The sequence below is a fragment of the Macaca mulatta genome, chromosome 20 (genome assembly GCF_049350105.2).
Source record: "Macaca mulatta isolate MMU2019108-1 chromosome 20, T2T-MMU8v2.0, whole genome shotgun sequence".
NCBI lineage: Eukaryota > Metazoa > Chordata > Mammalia > Primates > Cercopithecidae > Macaca > Macaca mulatta.
In genome coordinates, this window is record NC_133425.1 from 3,342,339 (window position 1) to 3,366,164 (window position 23,826).

General features: G+C 61.1%; 1 protein-coding gene and 1 long non-coding RNA gene across 3 annotated transcripts in view; one reads left to right on the plus strand and one right to left on the minus strand.

Annotated features, from left to right (window-relative positions):
* The window catches only part of PKD1 (polycystin 1, transient receptor potential channel interacting), a 48,620-nt gene extending 25,339 nt beyond the window's left edge, over positions 1 to 23,281 (minus strand). For both annotated transcript variants that reach the window (XM_015125345.3, XM_015125344.3), the window contains exons 1-12: positions 22,855 to 23,281; positions 6,291 to 6,362; positions 6,098 to 6,169; positions 5,658 to 5,827; positions 4,799 to 5,470; positions 4,496 to 4,679; positions 3,841 to 4,061; positions 3,550 to 3,665; positions 3,013 to 3,139; positions 2,415 to 2,656; positions 1,194 to 1,949; positions 154 to 285 (exon numbers count right to left, since the gene is read on the minus strand). In XM_015125345.3, coding sequence (XP_014980831.3) covers positions 154 to 285; positions 1,194 to 1,949; positions 2,415 to 2,656; positions 3,013 to 3,139; positions 3,550 to 3,665; positions 3,841 to 4,061; positions 4,496 to 4,679; positions 4,799 to 5,470; positions 5,658 to 5,827; positions 6,098 to 6,169; positions 6,291 to 6,362; positions 22,855 to 23,075 — 2,985 coding nt within the window. In that variant the 5' untranslated portion in view covers positions 23,076 to 23,281. The remainder of the gene's footprint in view (positions 1 to 153; positions 286 to 1,193; positions 1,950 to 2,414; positions 2,657 to 3,012; positions 3,140 to 3,549; positions 3,666 to 3,840; positions 4,062 to 4,495; positions 4,680 to 4,798; positions 5,471 to 5,657; positions 5,828 to 6,097; positions 6,170 to 6,290; positions 6,363 to 22,854) is intronic.
* On the plus strand, positions 16,536 to 20,255 carry LOC144337828 (uncharacterized). Its single transcript, XR_013411425.1, has 3 exons — positions 16,536 to 18,413; positions 19,466 to 19,585; positions 19,924 to 20,255. It is a non-coding gene; the product is annotated as an uncharacterized LOC144337828 (long non-coding RNA).
* Positions 23,282 to 23,826: the final 545 nt, after the last annotated feature.

Here is a 23,826-nt window from a genome sequence, read left to right on the forward strand (position 1 = left end):
CCCTCACACCCCCGCCCCATCCCCTCCCCTCCCCACGCCCCCGCCTATCCCTTCCCCACACCCCCCCCCCGCATCCCCTCCCCTCCCCATCTCCTCCCTTCCCCTCACACCCCCGCCCCATCCCCTCCCCTCCCCACCCCCCCGCCCACCTACTGAGAGCTTGAAGACCGCTGCGCTCTGATAAATGACATTGAAGACTACGTTCTGGAAGGTCAGGGACTGCTTGTCGTTGATGGTCCACCGGAAGACCACGTCCGAGCCGGCCTCCACCACGGGGCTGTACCTCTGCGGGGGGACTAGTGTCAGCCTGGACTCTGTGGAGGACCGCTCTGCCCTTGGCCTGTCGCCTCCTGGACACACCTCCCATTGGGCTGGAGAGTCCCACGCAGGGCACAGAGTGGAGGAGGTGCCCGGGGCTCTGCATGCCATGGGAGCCAAGCCTGGGCGGGGGCACTGACTATCCGGCTCTCCAACCAGCCACATTGTACTACTGATGCCTCAACCTCTCTGTGCCTCAGTTTCCCCATCTGTAAAGCAGACCTAGTACCAGCTACAAAGAGTCCCCCTCTCTCTGAGTCCTCTCAGACCCTCCTGGGGCTCCTGCCCCACCTCCTCAGCCAGAGAGCTCGGAGCAATGAAGGGAGACACACCGGCCTCACAGGGACAGGACCCACATCGGCTGACAGAACCCAGGACAGGCTGCACAGGTCATGCCAGGGCCATCAGAAACGGCCCCTCCCAAAGCCCCTGGTGCAGCGGCAGGCACCCACAGGACGGAGACAGCCCTGTCCCGCATGTGCCCAGCATGGTAGCACCGCAGGCAGCCCGCAGTTTCCCATCAGAGGTTCAGTCTTCACCTCAAAAGCCACTCGCTTTAGCCAGGCGAGAACACAGCAGAGGGTGTGACAGACTCACGGGGGTTCGCGTGAGGTCAGGGGGCGGAGTTTTAAATTCATTTCATGAAATGAGACAGTGGAATGTGTTAGCGGAGCCGCTGTCCGAGCTGTGACTTTCCAGGAATTTAGAGCCCACCAGGTAGCCTGAGGAGCCAGCCAGCAGGACCTGCCCAGGGCTGACGTCCCCAGTAACTGGGCTGCCGCTCTCACTAGGAAGCCAGGCCTCGCGCCCTGTGTGGGCACCCTGTCTGTGGGCACCTGCCTGGGGGCTGGCGGCAGAGCCTCAGCCGTACTCACCACTAGGACTCCCTGCAGCACACGAGCCTCAGGGCTGGGCGTGGCACGGAGGCCACAGATGGGCTCCTCCGCCGTCACCCGCAGGCTGAGGTTGGCCTGGCTGGCACTGTTTTCCGCCACAACCTCCACCACGTGCTCCCCCTCACTGAGCCACGGCAGTGCTACCACTGAGAACTGGGTATCGTTGGTCTCCCAGGGGCAGCCGGGCAGAAGGGTGGCCACCAGGGCAGGGCAGGCAGCCTCAAAGCGGGTGCTGACATTGCCCCCAGGCCAGCGAGCCGTGGCCGTGGCGTTGGCACCAGAGTCCACCTGGAGCACCAAGGCCGAGCCATTGGTGGGCACGTAGAGGTGGCCATTGTGGGGGGCAGGGTAGATGACCCGCAGCCCAGCCACTGGGGAGACCACGTTGAAGCTGCAGGACAGGTTATGCCTGGACACGCCATTGCCCACCTCTGCCCGGACCTCATAGCGCCCAGGCAGCCGCAGCCCAGGGTTGGGCCGCAGGCCCAGCAGCACGGTGAGCTGTTCCGTGGCTGCAAGCAGCCGCAGGGCACAGGCAGGGCAGTCCCGAGTGCCCTCCAGCTGGGCTGGCAAGTGGGGCAGCCAGGCCGAGGCGTTGGCAGAGAGGTACAGGGCCTGGGGGCCAGGGTGGCCGGGAGCCGGCGAGCAGTGCAGGAGGGCGCCAGGGCCAGCGTCGTGCTGCAAGCCAACGAGGTCACCAGGGAGCATGAGGACATCCTGGCCATGGAGGGTGACCTGTGGCAAGGGAGGCAGGGCTGCATCACGTCCTCGTGGTCATGGCCCGTGGACCCCTGCACAAGGGAGGAGGGGGGACAAGCAGGGCTCCCCACTTCATCAGCCAGGCCTCAGGGAACTCCCCACGGAGCTCATGACAGGGACAAGCAGGACAGCTGCGGACAGGGGAACACACGGGGAGAGGACACAGGCCAAGATCTGGCAGGCAGGAAGGAGCAGCTGTGCCAGGAGAGGGGACAAGGAAGCACAGCACGTGCCAAGAGCCCAGGCGAGAGCTTCTCCCATTGGGAGAGGGGCAAGAGCACTGCAGAGGTCGGAGGTTGGAGGTCAGAGGTTGGAAGTGGCAGGGACATGGGAGTAGCCTGCAGGCTGGGTGTGTCGGGTGAGCAGACCCAGACCTTGGGCAGCAGACAGGAAGGTGGCCTGAGGAGATGCAGGGGACAGACTCAGGTCAGGGCCACACACCGAATACTGCGCGGGGGGCCCCGCAGGAACGGAGAAGAGGAACTCTCTCCATAGCGCATAGAGGGCCCCGGGCAGCCCCGGCCCTGACGTGCAGCCATTGGCCTGGGGATGGCAGGAGGCGTCCAGCGGCACGCAGACATTGGCTGCAGGGCACCAGCGTCCCCCTGGCATGCACTCGGGGACCAGCTGGGTCCTGTTGTCCGGGGACCTGCTCTCAGGTTCGCTGCCGTTCTCTGGGGTCCCTGCGAGGAAGGGAGGGTTGTTGGGGCCCTGATTCGCCCACCGGCCACCGTCAGAGATGCCCACCTGCCTGCACCGGCAAGCCTGGCTTTGCTGTGAGAACAGGTCTCCCCGCCTGGGCAGCACTCCCAGACCAGTGCTGTGTCCCTGCCTCCGGCCAGCCGACTGACCCAGGCCGGCCCCCAGGCAGGCCCGACCCGATCCATCCCTGGGACACCTGGAACGAGCTGGTGTCTCTGGAACCCCAGCTCTGTCCACCAGAGACAGGGGACCGCTCTGGTGGCCACGGGACCAGCAGACGTGAGAGCTCAAAGAGGCCACCCCGAGCCCTGCGGTGCCCACCACCCCAGAGTCCCACCTGCCGTGCTGAGGAGCCGGTACACCTGCAGTCGCAGCTGGGCAGGCCGCCGGAGCTCCTGGGTCCCAAATTCGGCTGTGGTGAGGAAGGCTTCGTGGCTCAGACTCAGGCCCGGGAATACCATGACCTGGAGGGTAGGGGGCCGCCTCAGCTCCACAAACTCCACCCCAGCCTGAGGCCCAGACTCCCCTGACCCAAACTTCCCCAGAAAGAGGGGAAGGAAGGGAAGTGAGCCTTCAGACCCCCACATGCCATGCTCCTGTCGCTCACGAGGAAGACTCCGATGGAAACTGTCCATGGGCAGCAGGACCCCGACCTGCCTTTCAGGAATAACTCGCAAACACTCAGAGAAAAGGCCTGGGGGTAACGTGAGTCAACACTTTCCTCTCTGCACTCTGGGTTTTCCCAACCATCTTCACTAGGCCCAAGCAGCATTAAGGCCCCCAAGATTTTTAGCGATGCCCACAGTGGGCAGGGCAGGCAAGGCCTCCAGGGGCAAGCAGGAGAGTGGGTTCTAGAACGCAGAGGGCCAACTACCTCCACGGGCTCGTGCGGGGCTGAGAGGCCATCCTGCGGTGTCAGAGGCGTCAGGGGTCCCTGCAGGTCCCCACTAGGTGCTCCCACGAGGAGGTTCTCGGCATCCTGCACTGGGCCTGGGGTGGTGAGTGCGCAGTGAGGCGTCGGGCCAGGGCCCAGGACACCAGGGCCAACAGACTGGGGACTGAGCAGCCCGAGAGCTCCCACCAGCTCCTCCACCTCCACCGTGGGCCCTCGGCAGACCCCTAACCATAGCCAGTGTCTCAGGACCCCCGCCTGGCCCCTGCACACCTCCAGGCCGCAGTTCGCAGACGTAGCTGTGTGGCGCTGAGCACAGGTCGGTGTTGCACCACCCGGTAGGCCCGAGCCGGACGCAGTGCTCAGCTGTGGCTGGGTGTGGCTCCCCGGGCAGCCAGTTCTGGCAGCTCTCCAGGCTGAAGGCCTCGCCCTGCGGCGCCAGGCCCGTCTCCGCCCCCTGCACAGTCGAGAAGCCGATCCACACGTCCAGGCTCCTGTGGGCGAGTGTGGGATGGCAGGGGGCTCAGGGCACTCCTCCATCCTCCTACCCTCACAGTAGCCCGTCCAGAGCCCCATCACTGTCCCCCTTTCCAGATGGGGAAACTGAGGCTCAGAGCCCAGAGAGCAAGGCCCACCAGCCCAGGCTCACAGCAGCACCCACTCATGGGGCCTGTGGGCACCGGCAGGGATCTCCGTGCAGGCCACCTCCCATGTGGCGTGCCCCAGGAGGGTCCAGAGGCTGTCCCCAGCTCACGTCAGTCTCTGTATCTGCAGAGCTGACGCAACGGCCCTGCCGGCCGGCGCCATCTCCTCACCAGGGCCGGCCCAGCTCCCGTCTGTCTCCACCTAAGCCTCCCCAGCCGTGGGCTCTGCCCCAGTGTTTTGGAGATCCCCCAACCTCTGGCCCCTCAGGGGTGGGGACAGGCACCTGGTAACCCGGGAGACCAGGAAGCGCTGCACGGCGGGACTGTCCACCATGGCCAGGGCGGCCCCAGCCCAGGCCCGGCACTGCTCCTGTGCCTGCAGCCAGGCTGCCTTCTCCACCACCAGGCGGTAGCAGTGCCCGTTGCCAGGGAAGATCTCCGTGTCCGAGGGGCAAAGCGGGTGCACCACTGGAGACCAGTGGGAATGAGAGTGTCAGTGGTCAGTGTGGGCCTAAGATGGGGGTACCAGGCTCTGCCCCACCCAGATGGCCCTGGGGAGGAAGGGGAGGTGGGCAGGAGGCACTCACCTCGGGCCAGCTCCTCACCCAGGGCCACGATGCTATAGGCAGCCTCCAGGCCTGAACCGCCACGGTTCTGGATGCTGAGTTTGAGGCTCTCGTCACTCTGCACCGAGGACGGGCACACGAGCTCCAGGGCAGCAGGTGCCGCTTCCACCTGCACGTTTGTCCCCAGCAGGGCTGAGCTGACCCCCAGGGCCACCACTGCCGTCACATGATAGCGCCCAGGCAGCACATAGCGGTGCGAGGCAGCCGGGCCAGCGGCATCCACCTCGGGGGAGCCATCTCCGAAGTCCCAGCATGTGGCAGTGACAGGGAGCGGGGCAGCGATGTGGAAGGCTGCTAGCTGGCCAGAGGCCAGGGGTCCATGGGGCCCCACCAGGGCAGCCCCTGGGGAGGCAGGGAAGACATGCTGGAGGAGGGTTGGGCCCCCACAGTCGAGCGCAGGAGGCGGCGGGGGGCCAGAGCAGAAGGACAGGCAGGCGAAGGAGGCACTGGAGGGCTGGGCTGCCCCACACAGGCACCAGCCCTGCTCCGAGAGGGCCGCAAGGCCCCGGCCAGTGGAGAAGCAGAAAGCACTGCAGGCCTCTGGCTGAAGTAGGCCTTCGTGGGCAGCTGAAAAGGCCACTGCTGCCACAGTGCCTGAGCTGTTGTCAGGGAGGCAGGCGATATACTCCTCACCTAGAAGAGGCAGCCGCTAGACCCTGGGTTCCCCTCCTCCTGGCTCCACCCCATGCCCCCCATCCACCCGCCACACTCACAGGCTCCCATGCTGCTCTCTTGGCCCGGAGGCCCTCCCAGGTGTCTGCAGGGCCCAGGTCCCACCTGGCTGGGAGCAACAGAGCTGGCCCCACCCACTAGCACTCACCACAGTCACTGTCCAGCAAGGGGATGCCGAGCAGAGGCTGGCCAGCCAGGGAGCCAGGCCCAGCACACGTGGCCGCCTCGGGCTGCACCACCCGCACTTGCTGCTCCTCTGCCCATCGCGGCAGCCACACCAGGCCACAGTCACACTCAAACGGGTTCCCACTCAGGTTTCTGCAAGGCAGGGGCAGGAGTTGGGGACCAGGTCTGGTGGGAAGGGTCTACACCAGCCCCTTACCGGCAACCAGGCCCTGGAGCCACGCTGACAGCACCGCCTCCCCTGCCCCAACCAAGCCGGCCCTGGGGGGCTCCAAGCAGGCAGTGAACTGCCCCCAGGATCTGGTCTCAAGCCTGGAATGGGACACAGACCAACTGGGAGGGCAGAAGGGATGCTGGGGGCCTGGGGTCCAGCCACTGACACCCACCCAAAGAACCACAACTTACATTTCACTTAAATTAAATAAATTAGCAAATATTCCTTCTTCTAGCGTAGAAATCTTGTTGTTGCTTATATCCCTGGAAGAGAAGGGGGATTCGGCAAAGCTGATGGAAGCCCCCACAGCCGAGCAGCAAGAGGCGGTGCCGCCGGCCCATCTGGGATGAACCCTGCATGCTGGCGAGGCTGGGGGACACTCACAGCTCTGACAGTTGCGAGAGGTTCGCCAGGAGCCCGACGTCCAGCGCCCGGAGCAAGTTATGGGAGACGTCTCTGAGGAGTGAGTGGCAGTGGGTCAGGGCCAGAGCCCCTAGTAGGCCAGGCCATCCCTGGGCCCACCCCACACACTTTTAGCAACCCCAAGCTATGGCCTCCCACCCTTGAGCTCCCCACTCCCTGAGGTCAGGAGGGGTCTTTCTGATGGAAGACCCAAATGAACGCTCATCTGGGGAAACCAAGCCAGGAGAGGCCTGGGGGCCTCAGCCCTCTGTACCCATCGCAGCCCTATGCCGAGTGCCACACAGACCTGTCCACCCAGGGCCAGGATGGGCACAGACCCCCAACCCATCCCATGCAGGGCCAAGGTCCTGCAATTTCTTGTCCACAGTCGCCCCCAAGAGCCAAGGCCCCCTGTCCCCTGTCCACAGACCCTCCATAGAGCCAAGGACTCCCATCTCCTGTCCACAGTCCCCCCCAGAGCCAAGGCCTCCCAACCCTGTCCACAGCCCCTACACAGACCCAAGGGCCCCCATCTCCTGCTCCTAACCCAGCAGGGTGGTCCCACTGTGGGACCACAACCAGGTATGAATGTGTGAGAAGCAGGCTCACTACCAGGCTACCAGGGAGCACAGGGAGCAGGCACCATCTTGAGGCATAAACCCAGGAGAAACGAGACATCCAAGATGGCCGGGCACGGTGGCGCACGCCGGTAACCCAGCACCGTGGGAGCTGAGACGGGAGGATCGCTTGAGCCCAGGATTTAGAAACTACCCTGGGCAACACAGTGAGACCCCATATCTACAAAAAATACGTATCAGCCAGGCATGGTGGCATGCGCCTGGGGTCCCAAACACTCGGGAGGCGGAGGTGAGACAAATCGCTTGAGCCCAGAGAGGTCAAGGCTGCAGTGAGCTGAGATCGCATCACTGTACCATAGCCTGGGTGAAAGGGCGAGACTCTACCTCAAAAATAAATAAATAATAAATAAATAAAACATCAAAGACCAGCAGACCTAACTCCATCTAAAATATACAACTTCTACACAAAATATAAATAAAATCAGAAAACAAACTACAAGTTGAGAAAAGCACTAGCAACTTAGATGACATATTGAAGGCCAAAAATACTCTCCCAACACAGCTAAGAACGAAAAAGTCAACTATTCCAGTTAAAAAGAAGAAAAGGAATTTGGGTGTGGTGACTTATGCCTGTAATCCCAGTGCTTTGAGAGGCAGAGTAGGGAGGACTGCTTGAGGCCAGGAGTTTGAGACCAGGCTGGGCAGCATAGCAAGACCCCATCTCTACAACGAAAAAAAGAGAATCAGCCAGGCATGGTGGTGTATAGTTGTAGTTCCAACTACTCGGGGCGCTGAGGCGGGAGGATCGCTTGAGCCAGGGAGGTCGAGGCTGCAGTGAGCTCTGATTGTGCCACTGCAGTCCAGTCTGGGTGACAGAGCAAGACCCGGTCTTGAAAGAAAAAGAAAAAAAAGAGGTCGGGCACGGTGGCTCACGCCTGTAATCCCAGCACTTTGGGAGGCTGAGGTGGGTGGATCACGAGATCGAGAGATCGAGACCATCCTGGCCAACAGGGTGAAACCCCATCTCTACTAAAAATACAAAAATTAGCCGCGCGTGGTGGTGGGGGCCTGTAGTCCCAGCCACTCGGGAGGCTGAGGCAGGAGAATCACATGAACCCCAGAGGCGGAGCTTGCAGTGAGCCAAGATCACACCACTGCACTCCAGCCTGGGCGACAGAGCGAGACTCCATCTCAAAAAAAAAAAAAGAAAAGAAAGGAAAGAAAGGGAGGACAGAGAGAGAGAAGAGAAGGGGAAGGGGAAGGAGAAAGGGAAGGGGAAGGGGAAGGGGCCGGGTGCGGTGGCTTCTGCCGGTAATCCCAACACTTTGGGAGGCTGAGGTGGGTGGATCACGAGATCAAGAGATCAAGACCATCCTGACCAACAGGGTGAAACCCCGTCTCTACTAAAAATACAAAAATTAGATGGGCATGGTGGTTGGCGCCTGTAGTCCCAGCCACTCAGGAGGCTGAGGCAGGAGAATCACGTGAACCCGGGAGGCCGAGGTTGCAGTGAGCCGAGATCACACCACTGCACTCCAGCCTGGGCAAAAGAGAGAGACTCCGTCTCAAAAAAAAAAAAAAGAAAAGAAAAGAAAACAAAAAAAGAAAGGAAAGAAACAGAGGACAGAGAGAGAGGAGAGAAGAGAAGGAAAAGGGGAAGGGGAAGGAGCCAGGTGCGGTGGCTCCCACCCGTAATCCCAGCACTTTGAGAGGCTAAGGCAGGCGGATCACCTGAGGTCAGGAGTTCAAGACCAGACTGACCAACATGGAGACACCCCATCTTTACTAAAAATACAGAATTAGCTGGGTGTGGTGGTGGGCACCTGTAATCCCAGCTACTCGGGAGGCTGAGGCAGGAGAATCACTTGAACCCAGGAGGCAGAGGTTGCAGTGAGCTGAGATTGTGCCACTGCACTCCAACACTCCATCCTGAACAATAAGAGTGAAGCTCCATCTCAAAAAAAAAAAAAAAAGAAAAGAAAAGAAAAAGAAAAAAGGAGGGAGGGAGGAAAAAAAGGAAAACTAAAAAAAAAAAAAAAACCCAAAAAAAACAGGCAATGAAAAGAAGCACAATTGGTCACAGCTGTGGGAAAGACAGTCCATGTCAGTAGTCAGTGGAGAAAAAGCAACAGAAACCACAGGGCGGCAGCATGTCTCTCTTTTCAGAGCTGCCTGAGTACAAACCAGGTCCTGGTGCTGGTGACAAGCAGGTGAGAAGCCAGAGAGCCAGGGCAAACCGAGAACTCCATGTTCCCTCGGCCTCAGGCACCTCCGGGGTCACCATGTTGCCCACCCTGGGTGCCCCTCCTGGTCCCACGCACTCCCAGTAGTGCACCTGGCACAGGGACTGTGGCTCCCTCCCCAGCTCTGCACGCCAACCCCTTGCTCCCCAGGCCCCCAAGGCCTAGCCGCCTGCCATGGGCCTCTACTTCCCCAGGTGTCACCCTCCCCACACGTGACCCAGCAGGTGCCTCCGCCCAGACCTGCTCTTCCCAGCAATGACCACCTGGCAGCCAGGCCTAAGGTAGGGTGGCCTCCATTCCTGAATGCCCGCCCGGCCCCTGCCAGCCTCCAGCCCTGCTTATCGGAGCTCCACTCCCATAGCAGCCTACCCTGGCCCAGGAGAGACGCACACACAGGCTGCCCGGAGGGACCCGGGGCCAGGGCAGGGGCTTCAGAGGGGAACCAACAAAGGGGACCAGAGGCCACCCCAGCTGAGGGGGACAGAGCAGACGAGGCCATCTCCATGCCAGGAAGCAGCACCAGCCACTGACGGTGGAGCTGGGCCCTGACCCGGGCTGGGTGTCCAGATAGACGAGGTGCTGGGCACCCGGCTCCCGGAGCTTCTCATTCCATCTGCAGATGGGGGGCATGCTTGGGGGTGCAGCTCCCTTCCCCCACAGGCTCTGGGACACTCAGAGAGCCTGTGCCAGTGCCCTGGGCTCCAGGAAGGGAGAGGATCTGGGGGCCAGGCACACAGGGAATGGCCCCTCTGGCAGGGCCACCGTTTTCCCCCTAACTGAACTCAGCTTCTCTGCCGTCCCCTCCTCTACACCAAGGTGGGGACATGGGCTGAGGTGCTCCTCACTGCCCGTAAGGACGGGGGTGCCCACAGCCGCACTGCTGGGTGTCCACAGCATCCCACTGTGGGATGGGACAGGCCAGCGACTGGAAGACCAGCAAGAGGCCATTCTCGAGACAGGGTGAGGCAGCCAGACTCCCACTCATTGCCCAAGCATCATGCCCGAGGGGGACACTGTGCCATGAGGAACGGCAGTTAGACCTGAGGAGGGACTTGCCAGCGGCTGCAGCGGCAGCAGAACCAACGCTTCAGGGAGAAATGAGGCAGCAGCTCTAGGGGGCAAGGGGTGCTGCAGAGGCCACGGTGAACACAGGCAGGCCCCCTGGAAGGGACACAGCTGTGAAACAGCCCTGGGGAGGGGGCACAGGCTCTCACACCTGCCCCTAGGCATGGGGAGCAGCTCCCACAAAGGCCACAGGAGGAAGGAAAGAAGAAAAAGCCTGAAAATGTTTGGCCACATCCCATTTTCTGGAAAATCCATCAAGAATGGCTGCTGCTGGGAGCTGACAAGCCAGGGCAGGCATGGGGTCAGGTCAGCCGAGGACCCCAGAGCCCACCCGCTCCCCGCCCACCCCACTGCGGACCAGGCCTGGGGTGCCATGGACACTTCTTCCACGCCAGCAGGCAGCCTCGCCTGTCACGGGTGCTGGCCACACACTCCCTGCATGCCAGGCTCTGGGCTGGCTCCTTCTCCCGGCCCTCACCCCGGCCCACGGCCCAGAAACACAGCAAGGCTTTGGGGACTCCGCTCAGCCAAGCTCCCAGAGCCCAGGACAGCAGAACCAAGCTGCAGCCCAGACACGAGCCAGATGCAGCCCCCCATGGTGTGCAAGCATCTGCCCTGGGCAGGACTCAGGTGTGGGCTTCAGGAACAGGGATGGGCACAGGGGTCCCTGTGGAGTCCTCACCCCGCTTGCTCCCGTACTTTTCCACATCTCCATCTGCTTTTGCCATCGCTGTTCTGGGGGAACGCCAAGGCCTAGACAGGCGGCCTCGCGCCAGCCCCCCACCCCGCCCCTCAGGCTTCCTCTGCACCCGCCAGGTGACATCATCACCACTGTCTGATGCCCTGCCCCCACATTCTGGTTCCCTGCAAGGATGGAGGACACAGCAGGGCCCGGGCATCTGGCAGCAGGACCACGGGGTGGCCCTAAGCCCAGGCAAGAACACAGAGTGGAGTGCAGGGTCCTCTGGAGTCCCAAGGCCTTGCTGCCCCACATACCCCTCGCCCCAGTTCCTGCTGTTAGCTGGAAGGGTGGGAGCCAGGTGCACAGGGACGGCCTGATGGGTGACCGAGGGCCAGGATGTGCTCCCAGGTAAGCTGAGAGCGGGCTTGTTGAGAGAAGCGCACCCCCATGGGGGGCAGGACAGTGCTCCAGCCCCAGGACACGAGGGGCCCCCAGCGCTGAGTGTCTGATCTGGAAGGCAGGAGGAGTTAGGACCATCCTAGCGTAGGACCCAGCAGACTCCTTAGCGGCTGCTGGGGCACCATTAGGTGGAGAAGGAAGTCCCAGGTATGTGGCCACAGTGGGGGCTTCACCCCTTCCCAGCACCATCCTGGAGCAGGAACAGGAACAGCAGAGGATGTGGCCAGGCCTGGAGGCTGCCCCTCCACACCCCTGTCGCAGGTGGGGCCACGTCCCAGGGCTGTGGGCAGCGGGGCCAGCCTGCCAGCCCAAGGTAGGTGACACGTGTCTCATGCTGCAGCGGGTCTGCCCGCCACCCAGGCGTGTGAACCCCAGGTCAGGCCCCCTGGCCCTGGAGTGTGGGCCCCTCAGGCATGTTCCCAGCCGGGCGCCGGCTCTCCTGCCTTCCCCTAGGCTCTGCCCACAGTTGGCGCGAGGGTGGGTGAAGCCTGAGGCTGGCAGGGCCGGGAAGTCTTGGGGCTGGGCCTTCCGCCCCGCAGGCGCTCCTGGGCAGGAGGAGCCGTGGTCGGGGCTCGCAACAGTGGGGCTGAGAACTTCCCTGGGTGTGGGGCAGCCCCCAGGGCCCTCCCAATTCACAGCAGAGGGAATGGCCACGGACAAATCGGACCCGCCTCAGAGCCCCACACTCAGAGCTGACTGCCCCAGGTGCCCACTCCCCAGACCAGATGCTAAGTGGGGTCTGGGGGCCAGACGGAGCCCCCAAAGAAACATCTGCACATTCCAGACGCATGTGGTCAGCAGCAGGCGTGCGCCAGGCCCGGCACCCCCACCCGCGCTGGCTGCCTCACTGGAAACTGGGCTGGGGGGACCGGCTCGGAGGGGCCTGTGGAGCTTATGTAACCGCTCCTCCCTCGGCAGGGGCAGGACGGGACGCCAGACCCGGGGAGGCCCCCTGCCCCCTGCCAGGCCCCATCCTCTCCTGGAGGAGACGGTTCCCCTCAGCCCAGCAAGGGGACCCCCAGGCCCATCCCTCCCTAGAGCAGGCCCAGGGTGAGGAAAGGGGCCGCAGTGTGGGCGCTGGAGAGGACAGGGGACAGGCGGCAGTGCCACCCCCACTGCAGCCCCTTCCTCGCTGGGCCAGGCGAGCCATGACCTCATCTGTTTCCCTCTGTGCTGTGCTCCTTTCTATTTAAGGAGAGTGAGGCGGTTTCCAGGGCCGGAAATGATCCTGTTTAAATTAACGGGCTGCAGTTTGGGACGGCGCTCATCTGAAGGAACACAGTGCAGCCCCAGGCTGGGCAGACGGCTGCTGGCTCCGCCTACCACTTCCATGGGGAGGGCCAGGGAGGCCAGCCGCAACCCCGGCCCCACGAGAGATGGGGGTTGCAGCCTCTGGATAGAGGACGAGGCTGCCAGGGCCCAACAACAGAGCCCTGCATAAGGGTCTCTGGGTCCTGGTCCTGGGGTGTGAGACTAGCCGGGGAGCCCCAGACCCAGTGGCATTCTGTCCTTACAGATCCCTCCCATGGTTGAACTCTTCCCGGGATGAGACGCTGGGGGTGACATGGGCAGCCTCAGGTCCTCCCGGGACCCACAGGCAGGCACACGGATGGAGACTCCGGCCTCGGAGCCTGAACGAGGGAGATGGGAAAGGGGAGTCTGTGATGTCCTTGCCTACACTGATGGAAAGACACAGTCAGTTCAGAAAGGGCCGTTTGGAGGCGAGCCCACCTGTGGGGTGTGGGAAGGAGGGTGCTTCATATACACGTCCACCTGCCGCTGGGGTCCGGGTCACCCTTCCAGGTCAAGGGGAGAATGAGGGCCGGCTCCTGGTACCCCTGCTTGCAGGGAGTGCCTGCAAGCTCCTTGCAACACGGAGCCAGGCGCTGCGACCCCTCGCGTCCCTCTCCACTCTGACCCGTCACAGCCGGCGTGGGCAGGTGCTGCTCTGGCCCTATGCTCCTGATGAGTACACTGAGGCTCCAGGGGCCCCCCTCCCCCACACCACCCCCCAAACACCTCCCCAGGCAGCCAGCAGGGTCCAGTGTGTCAATGGAGGAAGCCAAGGCAGGAAGAGGGTGGGGGGGCAAGTGAACTGGCCAATGAGCCCGGCTGTGCGGGCGCAGCAGTGCCCTGGAGATAGCAGCAGCACGGATCCGGCCGGGCAGCTGGAATTCCATCACCCACTCAGCTGTGGGCACAGCCAATGATGGCACGAGCCAGCCTGAGGCCAGGGCCACGATGCACAGTGGATGGGCTCAGGACCCGGAGCCCCTGTACTCCCACAGCTGTGACGTTCCCTGGGCAACGGCTTGCCCCAGCACTGGCCTCATTCCTGCCTCAACCAGAAGGAAGAGCTGGCTTCCGCCCCTGCCTGGACAAAGCCCTTTCCGAGGTGGCCTCACAGGACCCAGCCTGTCTTCAGATCATGGAGCTGCTAAGGTCAGGAATGCCAGCTGGGCCAGGGCTGGGCCTTGGGAGCTGCAGGGAGAAAAAGACGCTGCCCACCTCAGCCCCAGATGTAGCCCTTCTCCTGCCACCGGTGCCTGGGCACCCCGGCCCCTCGGCGAGGACAGCTGCCAAGCCATGAAGAGCGAGGTGTTCTGGGAAAGGGCGTGAGCTGCATTTTCCAGCTGCACTCACTCTGCAGGGGAACTGTGGCGCCCCCGCCGCTGTGCCTGCCCGCAGACGTGCCCGGCCTCAGCCAGCTGGAGCGCAGGCAGCAGAGCGCGGGCCAGGCCCAGACAGCAACGGGATGTTTTCATCCCAGGGCGCTTGGTGGGCTGGGCTCAACGGCCACTGCAGAGCTCCAAAAAAGAACACGTGTGTCTCCCTCCAAAGTGTCTTCCTCACTGGAGAGATCCTAGGCAGGGTCTCCCCCGAGCTGGGGGAGAGGCACCCCAAGGTCGGGGAGCAAGGGCAGTGGCAGAGCCACCCCATACCCTAGGGGACCCAGGTAGGGGCTTGCAGATGCGGGACCCACATTTGGCAGCAGTGCCAGGCCACTGTCACAAGACAGTGGCCAGCGCATCACCCGCTCGTGGGCCAGGATGGCAGAAGAGATCCACGGAGGCGGCTCCAGCAGGAGGCCCTCGCAGAGACACCCTGGCCTCAGAAGAGCCCACAGAAAGCCAGGAAGGGGGATGTCGGGGCTCAGGCTTGGCACAACCTCCCCAAAGCTCCCAAAGGCCCTTGGTGCCCACCAATGATGGCACACACCGCCATTGCCTAACAGCAAGGCTGCAGCAGGGTCCGCACTTCAGAGCAGGCACTGAACAGAACTCAGGCAGTGCTGCACGCCAGTTTAGGTCAAAAGAACAAAAGGAGCGAAGACGGCGCTCACAGTTCTGCCAACACTTCCCAGCTCCGCATGTCTCACACACACTAGAATGCGTCAGAAGGCACCAATGCACGAACACTCAGGTGCAGGCACAAGCAGGAGTGGGCCAGGTCTTGTGAGCCCCCACAGCCACGCGGCCCTGCGCTGAAGGCACCGAGGCTGGATGCTGAGGGGTCCACAGAAGTCCACCCATCCAGGCTGCTCTGGCTCCCATTGCCCAGTATCCAGTCTGAGCACGGGCACAGTGCCTGGCTCTGGGTGCCCCTCACCCTCAGGCTGTTATACTCTGCTCTGTGTCAGAGCAGGTCTCACAGTGCATGCAAGACAGGGGAACGGGCCCCCAGAACCCCCGAGGGGACCGATGGAGCTACTTTAACAAGTTATGATTGTTAGGGCCACCAGTGGCTGAACCAGGTCGCTGCTCCACTGCTCCACAGGGTGCATCTAATCATGGAGCCCACTTTACAGGTGAAGAAACTGAGGCTGAGACACTGGACCAAGGTCACAGCGGAAATGGAGGCGCTGGGATGTGAACCCAGGTCTGACTCCAGGGCCCAAATTCCCTACACTTGGGTTCCCAGCCTCCTTCCTAAAACTGAACAGGAAACCAGAGGGAAGGGACACAGGAGGGATGAGCCTGGGCGGGACAGGTGGGAGGGGCTGGCAGCACCCAAACAGCTGGACCTGGGCGCAGGGCCCCTCAGCCCCTCAGCTAGTCCAAGCACATCCCAGCCCCAATCGGAAGCGCCATGGCCACTTCTGTCTATAAACCAGGGCACTGGTGTGGGCCCCACACCCCCTGTGTGGCTCCAGGGGTCTGCCCCAGAGCATGCTGATGAAATCATCTCCACCACGGCTTCTCAGAGCCTCAATTTCCTGGTCTGTAAAATGGGACCAGGAGTGGCTCCAACCCTGCAGCACCGTGATGAGGAATGGAGAGACAAGAAAACAGAGGGCTCAGCGTAGGGCCCGGCATGGCCACCGCGGGGGAGCAGGTGCAGGCTTTTCCCGGACCTTTCCTTTTTGAGATGAAGTTTTGCTCTGTCTCCCAAGCTGGAGTGCATGGTGTGATCTTGCCTCACTGCAACCTCTGCCTCCCGGGTTCAAGTGATTCTCCTGCCTCAGCCCCCAAAGTAGCCGGGACTACAGGCATGCGCCACCATGCCCAGCTTTTTTTTTTTTTTTTTTTTTGAGATGGAGTCGCACTCTGTTGACCAAGCTACAGGGCAGTGGTATGATACTGCCTGAATGCAAGCTCTGCCTTCCAGGTTCAAGGGAGTCTCCTGCCTCAGCCTCCTCAGTAGCTGGAATTACAGGCATGTGCCACCACGCCCAGCCAAATTTTTGCATTTTTAGTAGAGAAGGGGTTTCACCATGTTGGTCAGGCTGGTCTCGAACTCCTGACCTTGTGATCCACCCACCTTGGACTCCCAAAGTGCTGGGATTACAGGCGTGAGCCATCGCGCCCAGTCTGGTTTTTTTTTTTTTTTTTTTTTTTTTTTTTAAGACAGTGTTTCCTGTCACCCAGGCTGGAGTGCAGGGGCACAATCACGGCTAACTGCAGTTTCAACCTCATAGTCTCAGGGAATTCTCCCTCAGCCTTCCAACTAGCTGGGACTACAGGTGCCACCACTAATATCTATTTGTTGGTCTTCCTATGTTGCCCAGGCTGGCCTCAAACTCCTGGCCTCAAGCAATCTGCCCTCCTGAAGTGCTGGATTACACGCGTGAGCCCCCACGCCCAGCCAGCCAGTGGTTTTGATTTGTGTTTCCCTCATGACTAATGAGGCTGACCATCTTCTCACGCGGGGTTAGCCATCTGTGCGTCTTCTCTGGAGAAATCTCTGTTCGGATCCTGTGTGTTTTTTTTTTTTTTTTTTTGAAACAGGGTCTTGCTCTGTGACCCAGCCTGGAGTGCAGTGGTGTGATCACAGCTCACTGCAGCCTTGACCTTCTCAGCTCAAGTGATCCTTCCATCTCAGTCTCCTAAGTAGCTGGAACCACAGACGCACACTATCACGCCCGGCATGTTCTTTTATTTTTTAGAGACCAGGGTCTCGCCCTGTTGCCCAGGCTGGTCTCAAACTCCCGGGCTCAAGCGATTCATCCACCCTGGCCTCACAAACTGCTGGGATTCCAGGTGCAAGTGGCCCCTTGCCGATGTTTAAATGGGGTCCCTGTCTGTTGCTGAGTCACAGTGTTCCCTGGATGATCTGGATGCAAAGCCGACACTGGATGGATGATCTGCAGGTGCTCTCTGTCTCCACAGTTGCCTCTGCAGCGGGAGCTCGGGTGCTCCAGGTTCCTCTGCCCACATTCCCAACTGCTGCAGACACAACCAAAGCCTCCCCAACTCCTCCACGGCCCCTGCCGGCGATCGCATACAGGAGTGAGTGTGTGATTTCTTCTCCACATTTTTGTCCACAAGTTTGGCGAGTTTGCATTTGTGTCTAATAAAGAAACTACCGTTTCCCACGCATGCACGTTCTGAATGCCTGAGTGCGGGAGCCACGTGGGATCCAGCTCAGGGACCACAGGAGAGGCCAGCTGGGACATGCAGGATGCAAGTCCTCCCCACCACCTCCGCTCGGCTGCCAGGGCTCGGCTCTTCCTAGAACACACGGGCCTCTCCTAGGCGCTCCCGACAGAGGCCCTACCCCTGCCCCCCAGTCACCTTGCCCTCTGGGGACTCTCTCTGGGCCAGAGAGAGCTTTGAAACCTGGCTTCAGTGTCACCTGCACTGGGGGTCCTTCCAGGCCAGCCCCCTCCCCATCATCTATCTCTATTCCTTGGAGAATCATTTGCGTGTTGCTTGAACGCGGGCTCCAGTGATAACAGAGCCCTCAAGGGCAGCACTCCTTCTGGTAAGGGCTCATGGAGGCCTTGGTGACAATCCCTAGTCTTCGCTCTCAGGATCCAGGGACCAGAAATAGGAGCAGGGGGCCCTTCCCTGGCCTTGTCAGCCCCCAAGGCAGCCGTGCCGGTGGCAGCTGCACTCTAAGGCATCAGGCCTAGGGGTCGCTCCAGAATGCCTATCTTCCCCGACGCCAATCCCAGGCAGGGACCCCGGGGGCTGTGCCTCCCACCCCTACACTCCCCGACACTCTCTTGTCTTTCAGGGATGCAGGTGGGAAAGGGCAAGGCCCTGGGTGCTCCAATATTTTACATCAGTGAACCAAGCACCTACCAAGTCCCTCGTATGTGCCCAGTCCTGGACCCCAGCATTCGCGAGACAGCAGCAGACCCAGGTGACCCCCAGCCAGGGTGAGTGGCACCCAGCACCAGGAAGTGGCCTTTAGAGCAGGCAGCCCTGAGCCAATGACATCTACACCTAGGGCAGTGCCAGCCACGACAACCTCTAGGACAATGGGATATCCGCTCCAATAACCAATTTACAAGAAACACAAAAGACACACTCACAGTACCACGGAGGTGACACCGCGGAGGTGGCACCCCCAAGACACAGTGGGAAATCCAGGCTGCAGGAATCAAGTTTCTTCAACAAATTGCATAAGGAGAAAGAGAGGAAGGGAAGCTCCTAGACATCATCGGACATTTAAAAGACAGGCAGTGGCTCACGCTTGTAATCCCAGCACTTTGGGAGGCCGAGGCGGGCGGATCATGAGGTCAGGAGATCAAGACCATCCTGGCTAACATGGTGAAACCCTGTCTCTACTAAAACTACAAAAAATTAGCCAGGCGTGGTGGTGGGCACCTGTAGTCCCAGCTACTTTGGAGGCTGAGGCAGGAGAATGGCATGAACCTGGGAGGCAGAGCTTGCAATGAGCCAAGATGGTGCTGCTGCACTCCAGCCTGGGCGACAGAGCAAGATTCCATCTCAAAAATAATAAATAAGGCCGGGCGCGGTGGCTCAAGCCTGTAATTCCAGCACTTTGGGAGGCCGAGACGGGCGGATCACGAGGTCAGGAGATCGAAACCATCCTGGCTAACACGGTGAAATCCCGTCTCTATTAAGAAATACAAAAAACTAGCCGGGCGAGGTGGCGGGCGCCTGTAGTCCCAGCTACTCGGGAGGCTGAGGCCAGAGAACGGCGTGAACCCGGGAGGCGGAGCTTGCAGTGAGCTGAGATCCCGCCACTGCACTCCAGCCTGGGCGACAGAGCGAGACTCCATCTCAAAAAAAAAAAAAAATAATAATAATAATAATAAATAAATAAATAAATAAATAAAAGATATTACTCACACCTGTAATCTCAGCACTTCGGGAGGCCATGGCAAGCGGATCACCTGAGGCCAAGAGTTCGGGACCAGCCTGACCAACATGGTGAAACCCCATCTCTACTAAAAATATTTTTAAAAATTAGCCGGGTGTGGTGGCACGCTTGTAATCCCAGCTACTCAGGAGGCTGAGGCAGGAGAATCGCTTGAACCCGGGAGGCGGAGGTTGCAGTGAGCTGAGATCTCACCACTGCCCTCCAGCCTACATGACAGAGCCAGACTCCGTCTCAAACAAAACAAAACAAAAGACATCAGCTGGCTGGTCCAAGCACAGTGGTGTTTACAATGAATTGATCACAGCCAGGTAGAATTCTTTGTTCTTTCTCCAATCCCACTGCTTTGCTTGACCAGCCTTAAAGACACATATATATTTTTGCCTGGTGCTGTGGCTCACACCTGTAATCCCAACACTTTGGGAAGCCAAGGCAGGCAGATCCCCTGAGGTTAAGTTTGAGACCAGCCTGACCAACATGGAGAAACCCCGTCTCTACCAAAAATACAAAATTAGCCGGGCGTGGTGGCACATGCCTGTAATCCCAGCTACTTGAGAGGCTGAGGCAGGAGAATCGCTTGAACCCGGGAGGCGGAGGTTGCAGTGAGCCGAGATCACGCTATTGCACTCCAGCCTGGGCAACAAGAGCGAAACTCCGTCTCAAAAAAAAAAAAAAAAAGTATGTATTTTTTTTTTTTTTTTTTTTTTTTTTTTTTTTTTTTTTTTTTTGAGACGGAGTCTCGCTCTGTCGCCAGGGCTGGAGCGCAGTGGCCGGATCTCAGCTCACTGCAAGCTCCGCCTCCCGGGTTCCCGCCATTCTCCTGCCTCAGCCTCCTGTGTAGCTGGGACTACAGGCGCCCGCCACCTCGCCCGGCTAGTTTTTTGTATTTTTTTAGTAGAGACGGGGTTTCACCGTGTTCGCCAGGATGGTCTCGATCTCCTGACCTCGTGATCCGCCCGTCTCGGCCTCCCAAAGTGCTGGGATTACAGGCTTGAGCCACCGCGCCCGGCCAAAAGTATGTATTTTTAAAATACATTGGCTAGGCATGGTGTCTCATGCCTGTAATCCCAGCATGTTGGGAGGCCGAGGTGGGCAGATCACGAGGTCAGGAGATTGAGACCATCCTGGCCAACATGGTAAAACCCTATCTCTACTAAAAATACAAAAATTAGCCAGGCGTGGTAGTGCATGCCTGTAATCCCAGCTACCAGCTACATGGGAGGCTGAGGCAGGAGAATCACTTAAACCAGGGAGTCAGCGGTTGCAGTGAGCTGAGATCATGCACTCCGGCCTGGAGACAGAGCAACGCTATGTCTCAAAAAAAAAAAAAAAAAAGAAAAAGAAAGAAGACATCAACTAACTGCACTGTGTGGACCTTATTTGGCTCCTGATTCCAACTATTAAACCAAAAATCTGAACACACCAGGCCTTTGGTGGCATTAAGGAATTGTTTGTTGTGTTAGGTGGGTCTGCGGTATTGCCATGCCCTCCAAAATGCTTGCAGATAAAGAAAAGGAATTTGGTTCAAAACATGGGTTAGGAGGGAGAAGGGTAGGGGTAAGGAGGGCAGGGCAGGCTCTGGGGTGGGTGGTCCATGAGTCAGTCACAGCTCTGCCCACGTCTCCCCACGAAGCTTCCAGCCACGCGGGGCAGCACATTTTGCAGTGCGCCATCTTTTCCAAAAGCTGCCACCTCTCAGCATCATCATTAACCCAAGGAAGGCTGTGGCCTCAGAAGCCCCGGCTGTCCTCCATCGGGGACTGGACACAGCTGTTCCTGTTGAGCTTCAGCAGCCGGGGAGCCACAAGTAGAGAGGCACCTGCATGAGCCCCCTAGGAAGGCTGCTGGGGACACCCAGATAGCAACGCTCCTGGGCCCTTAAACACCCGCCAGCAGCTGTGATCTGTGTCCTCGACCTCCCCAGCTCGGCCCCTCTCCCCTGGGGAAAACCCAGCCATCTCCCTGAGAAGGAGATTGCAGGATAGACAGCAAAATGGCTGGGCAGCCTCCACAGCACAGAGGGTCGCCTCAGGGGCCAGCCAGGGCCTTAACATCCTTCCCAAGGCCCCAGTGTCCCATGGGTCCCCTCGCCCCACCTTCCAGAACTCTCCCAGCGGCAGCTCCAGGTGTGTACAGAACAGCACCCACCTGCCCACATGAGGTCACCCTGTACCCTGTTGCACAGTTGAGGGGCCTGGCAATTGGAATCTTGCCAGCTCAGGCTGGGACAGGCCACCAACTCCCAGGGTCCCCCTCCTCCAAATCCCAGGATCAGAGCTTAAGGGAACACCACAAGGCAGGGGCGAGGGTGGGGGCTCCACTGCTGTGCTGAGGGCCTGGAGAGCCCGGGCCTTGTTCTCCGGTCAGCCGCCACCAGAGCCCTTCTCTCCTGGACAGCTCCTGAGGGGCTGCTCACATGGACACCACCAGGTGCTGGGAAGCAGGAACCCCAGGTGCAGGACCTGGACAGAGCCCCCAGTGACCAGACTGGCAGACAGAGGAGCCCTCGGCTACAGCATCAGAAACAACGGGTGGGTAGGTCTGATGCAATTCTGTGGGCGCTGCTGCCAGGCAGGAGGAGGCCATCTCCACAGAGACGGCCGCAAGACACGCTTCAGCAGTCAGTGAGCGCAGGAGCAATGTGGCCCAGAGAGGTACGAGCTCCACGGGTCCAGGAGAATCCATTCTTCTCCCACCCTCGAGACCAACCAGCAAAGCCCCAAGGACACACGGCTACCCTAAGGAAGGGTGGCCACAGGCAGGAGTGACCCAGAAACATTACAAAACCAAATGCCAGGACCCACCCAATGTTCAGCAAGTCTGGGGATGTGCCACGTTCCCCAGGGATCCAGCACTCCAGCACGCATCCAGGGAGACACAGCGTCCTAGGGAGCAGCCTGGAGCCTGGGAAATACAAGGCATCAGACTGGTCCCGAGACTCTCCCCAGCGCTGGTGACAACTGTCTGCTTATCTTAGTCCCCTGTGCCCTTTTCAACCCAACTCTGGATCCTGAGCACCTCAGTTCCATACCCCTGCTATGCACATCCCGGCTGTGATACCTGGGACAGGTCCTGCCCTGACTGTAACGCCTGGGACAGATCCTGTCCCGACTGTGATACCTGGGACAGGTCGTGTCACCTCTCCAAACCTGTTTCCCCATCTGTGAAATGCAAATCTCCACAGTCCCTATGCCTCAGAGGGTCAGGGTCAGGATTCCGCATGACGACCCCCAACAGGAGCCTGGCACAGACCTGGCTATGGGCAGCGTCTCCATGAAGACCACCTGTTGCTTTTATGTCCAGAAAGCGAACATGACAAGGCTTTAATCCCTCACAGCAATCCTCCCTCGCCCCTGTTCTCAGGATAGCCTTGGAACCCAACAGCAGAGCGCCTGAGGCCCTTCATGACTCCAGCCCACCCGCGAGCCCACCTCCCGTGGCCAGCCTCCAGCCTCACGGTCTTTACTCACAACGTTCACGCCCCCTTCTTCTGGACCCACCTCATCGCCCCTTCCTAAGCATCAGGCCAATTCTTGCACATCCATCAAATCCTTGTCCAGACACCTCCTGAAAGTCTTCCCTACCGCCCCCGACAGCCATCCCCACCTCCCAGGGTATCCCGCAGCCCCAGGCCGCATCCCAATTCCCCTCCAATTAGCGACTGTCTGTCCTCTCAGCTGAGCGCGGCCTCCGCGCCCCGCCCCCGCTGGCGTCTGCAGAGCCCCCGGGTGGGACGTCTGTCTCCAGACCCGGGGTTTTTCGGCTCCCCGGGGCCGTGCCAACCGCGGCTCCAGGCGTTCCTTATTTAGCAGGGCCGCCGTCCCGCGCCGGAGCCTCGCCCTGGGAGCGTCCTGGCCCGCGTCCTGCTTCCAGTACCGGGCCAGGGAACGCGCCCACGCCCGCCCGCCCCGCGGCCTCTCCCGGGTCCCGCTGGGCCCGCTACTCACAACGCCGTGGCGTCCGCGGGGATGCGCAGCGCGGGACCGAGCGTCCGCAGCCCGCGGCCCGAGCAGTTGACGCGGCAGGCGGCGCCGGGCGCAGGGCCGCAGAGGCAGGGGGGCGCGCAGGGCCCGCAGCCGCGCCCGGGGTCCCCCGCCAGCGCCCCGAGCCACAGGCCCAGGCCCAGGCCCAGGACCAGCGCCAGGCGGGCGGGCGCCGCGGGCGGCATCGTCAGGGCAGCGTGCGCATGGCCCCGCCGTCCCCAGGCCCGCCCGCGCGCGGAGGCCGCGGCTCAGGCGGGGCCCGCGGACGGCATGGCGGGCGCGGAGCGGGACGGGGCTGCTGAGCGACCGGCTGCTGAGCGACGCCCGCTCGGGATTCGGGGACAGGCCGCTCCAGGAGCTTGGCCGCCCGCTCGGGCGCTGGCGCTGCAGTGCGGGCCCGGCTGCGGCTCCTCCTCCTCCTCCCTGCGCGGCGCGAGGCGGGCGGGGCGAAAGTTGGCGGGGCGGGTGCAGGCTCCGCCCCCTTCGCCTCAGCGCGACCGGGCCAGCGATGAGGGACGGGCATCCGAAGGCTTCACCCTCAGCTCCGCAGGGTCGGCAGCAGGGCGGGGCGTCCGGAAGTTCCGCCCCACGCGTCTCCGGGTCGCATACGACGTGGGGCGGAACAGGAGGCGGGGCGTCCTGAAGCTCCGCCCGTCGCACTGCAGAGTCGGCAGAGGCGCGAGGTGGACAAGGTATTTTCTCGCTCCGCCCCACTGCAGGCTAAAGTGCGTGGGCGGGAAGCGGTGGGCGGGGCGCCACCTGGCTCCGCCCTTCTGCCCCGGTGTGGGCCGGGCCGCGGGCTCCTCCTCCTCCTGCAGCAGCCACAGGCCCCACCCCGATCCTTCTCCCGGACTGTCTCCGTGGGCGTCCCCAATCAGTGTCCGCAACCTCCCGTTGCTCCCGCTGACTCCATGCTTCCCTACCCCAGGTTTCCCG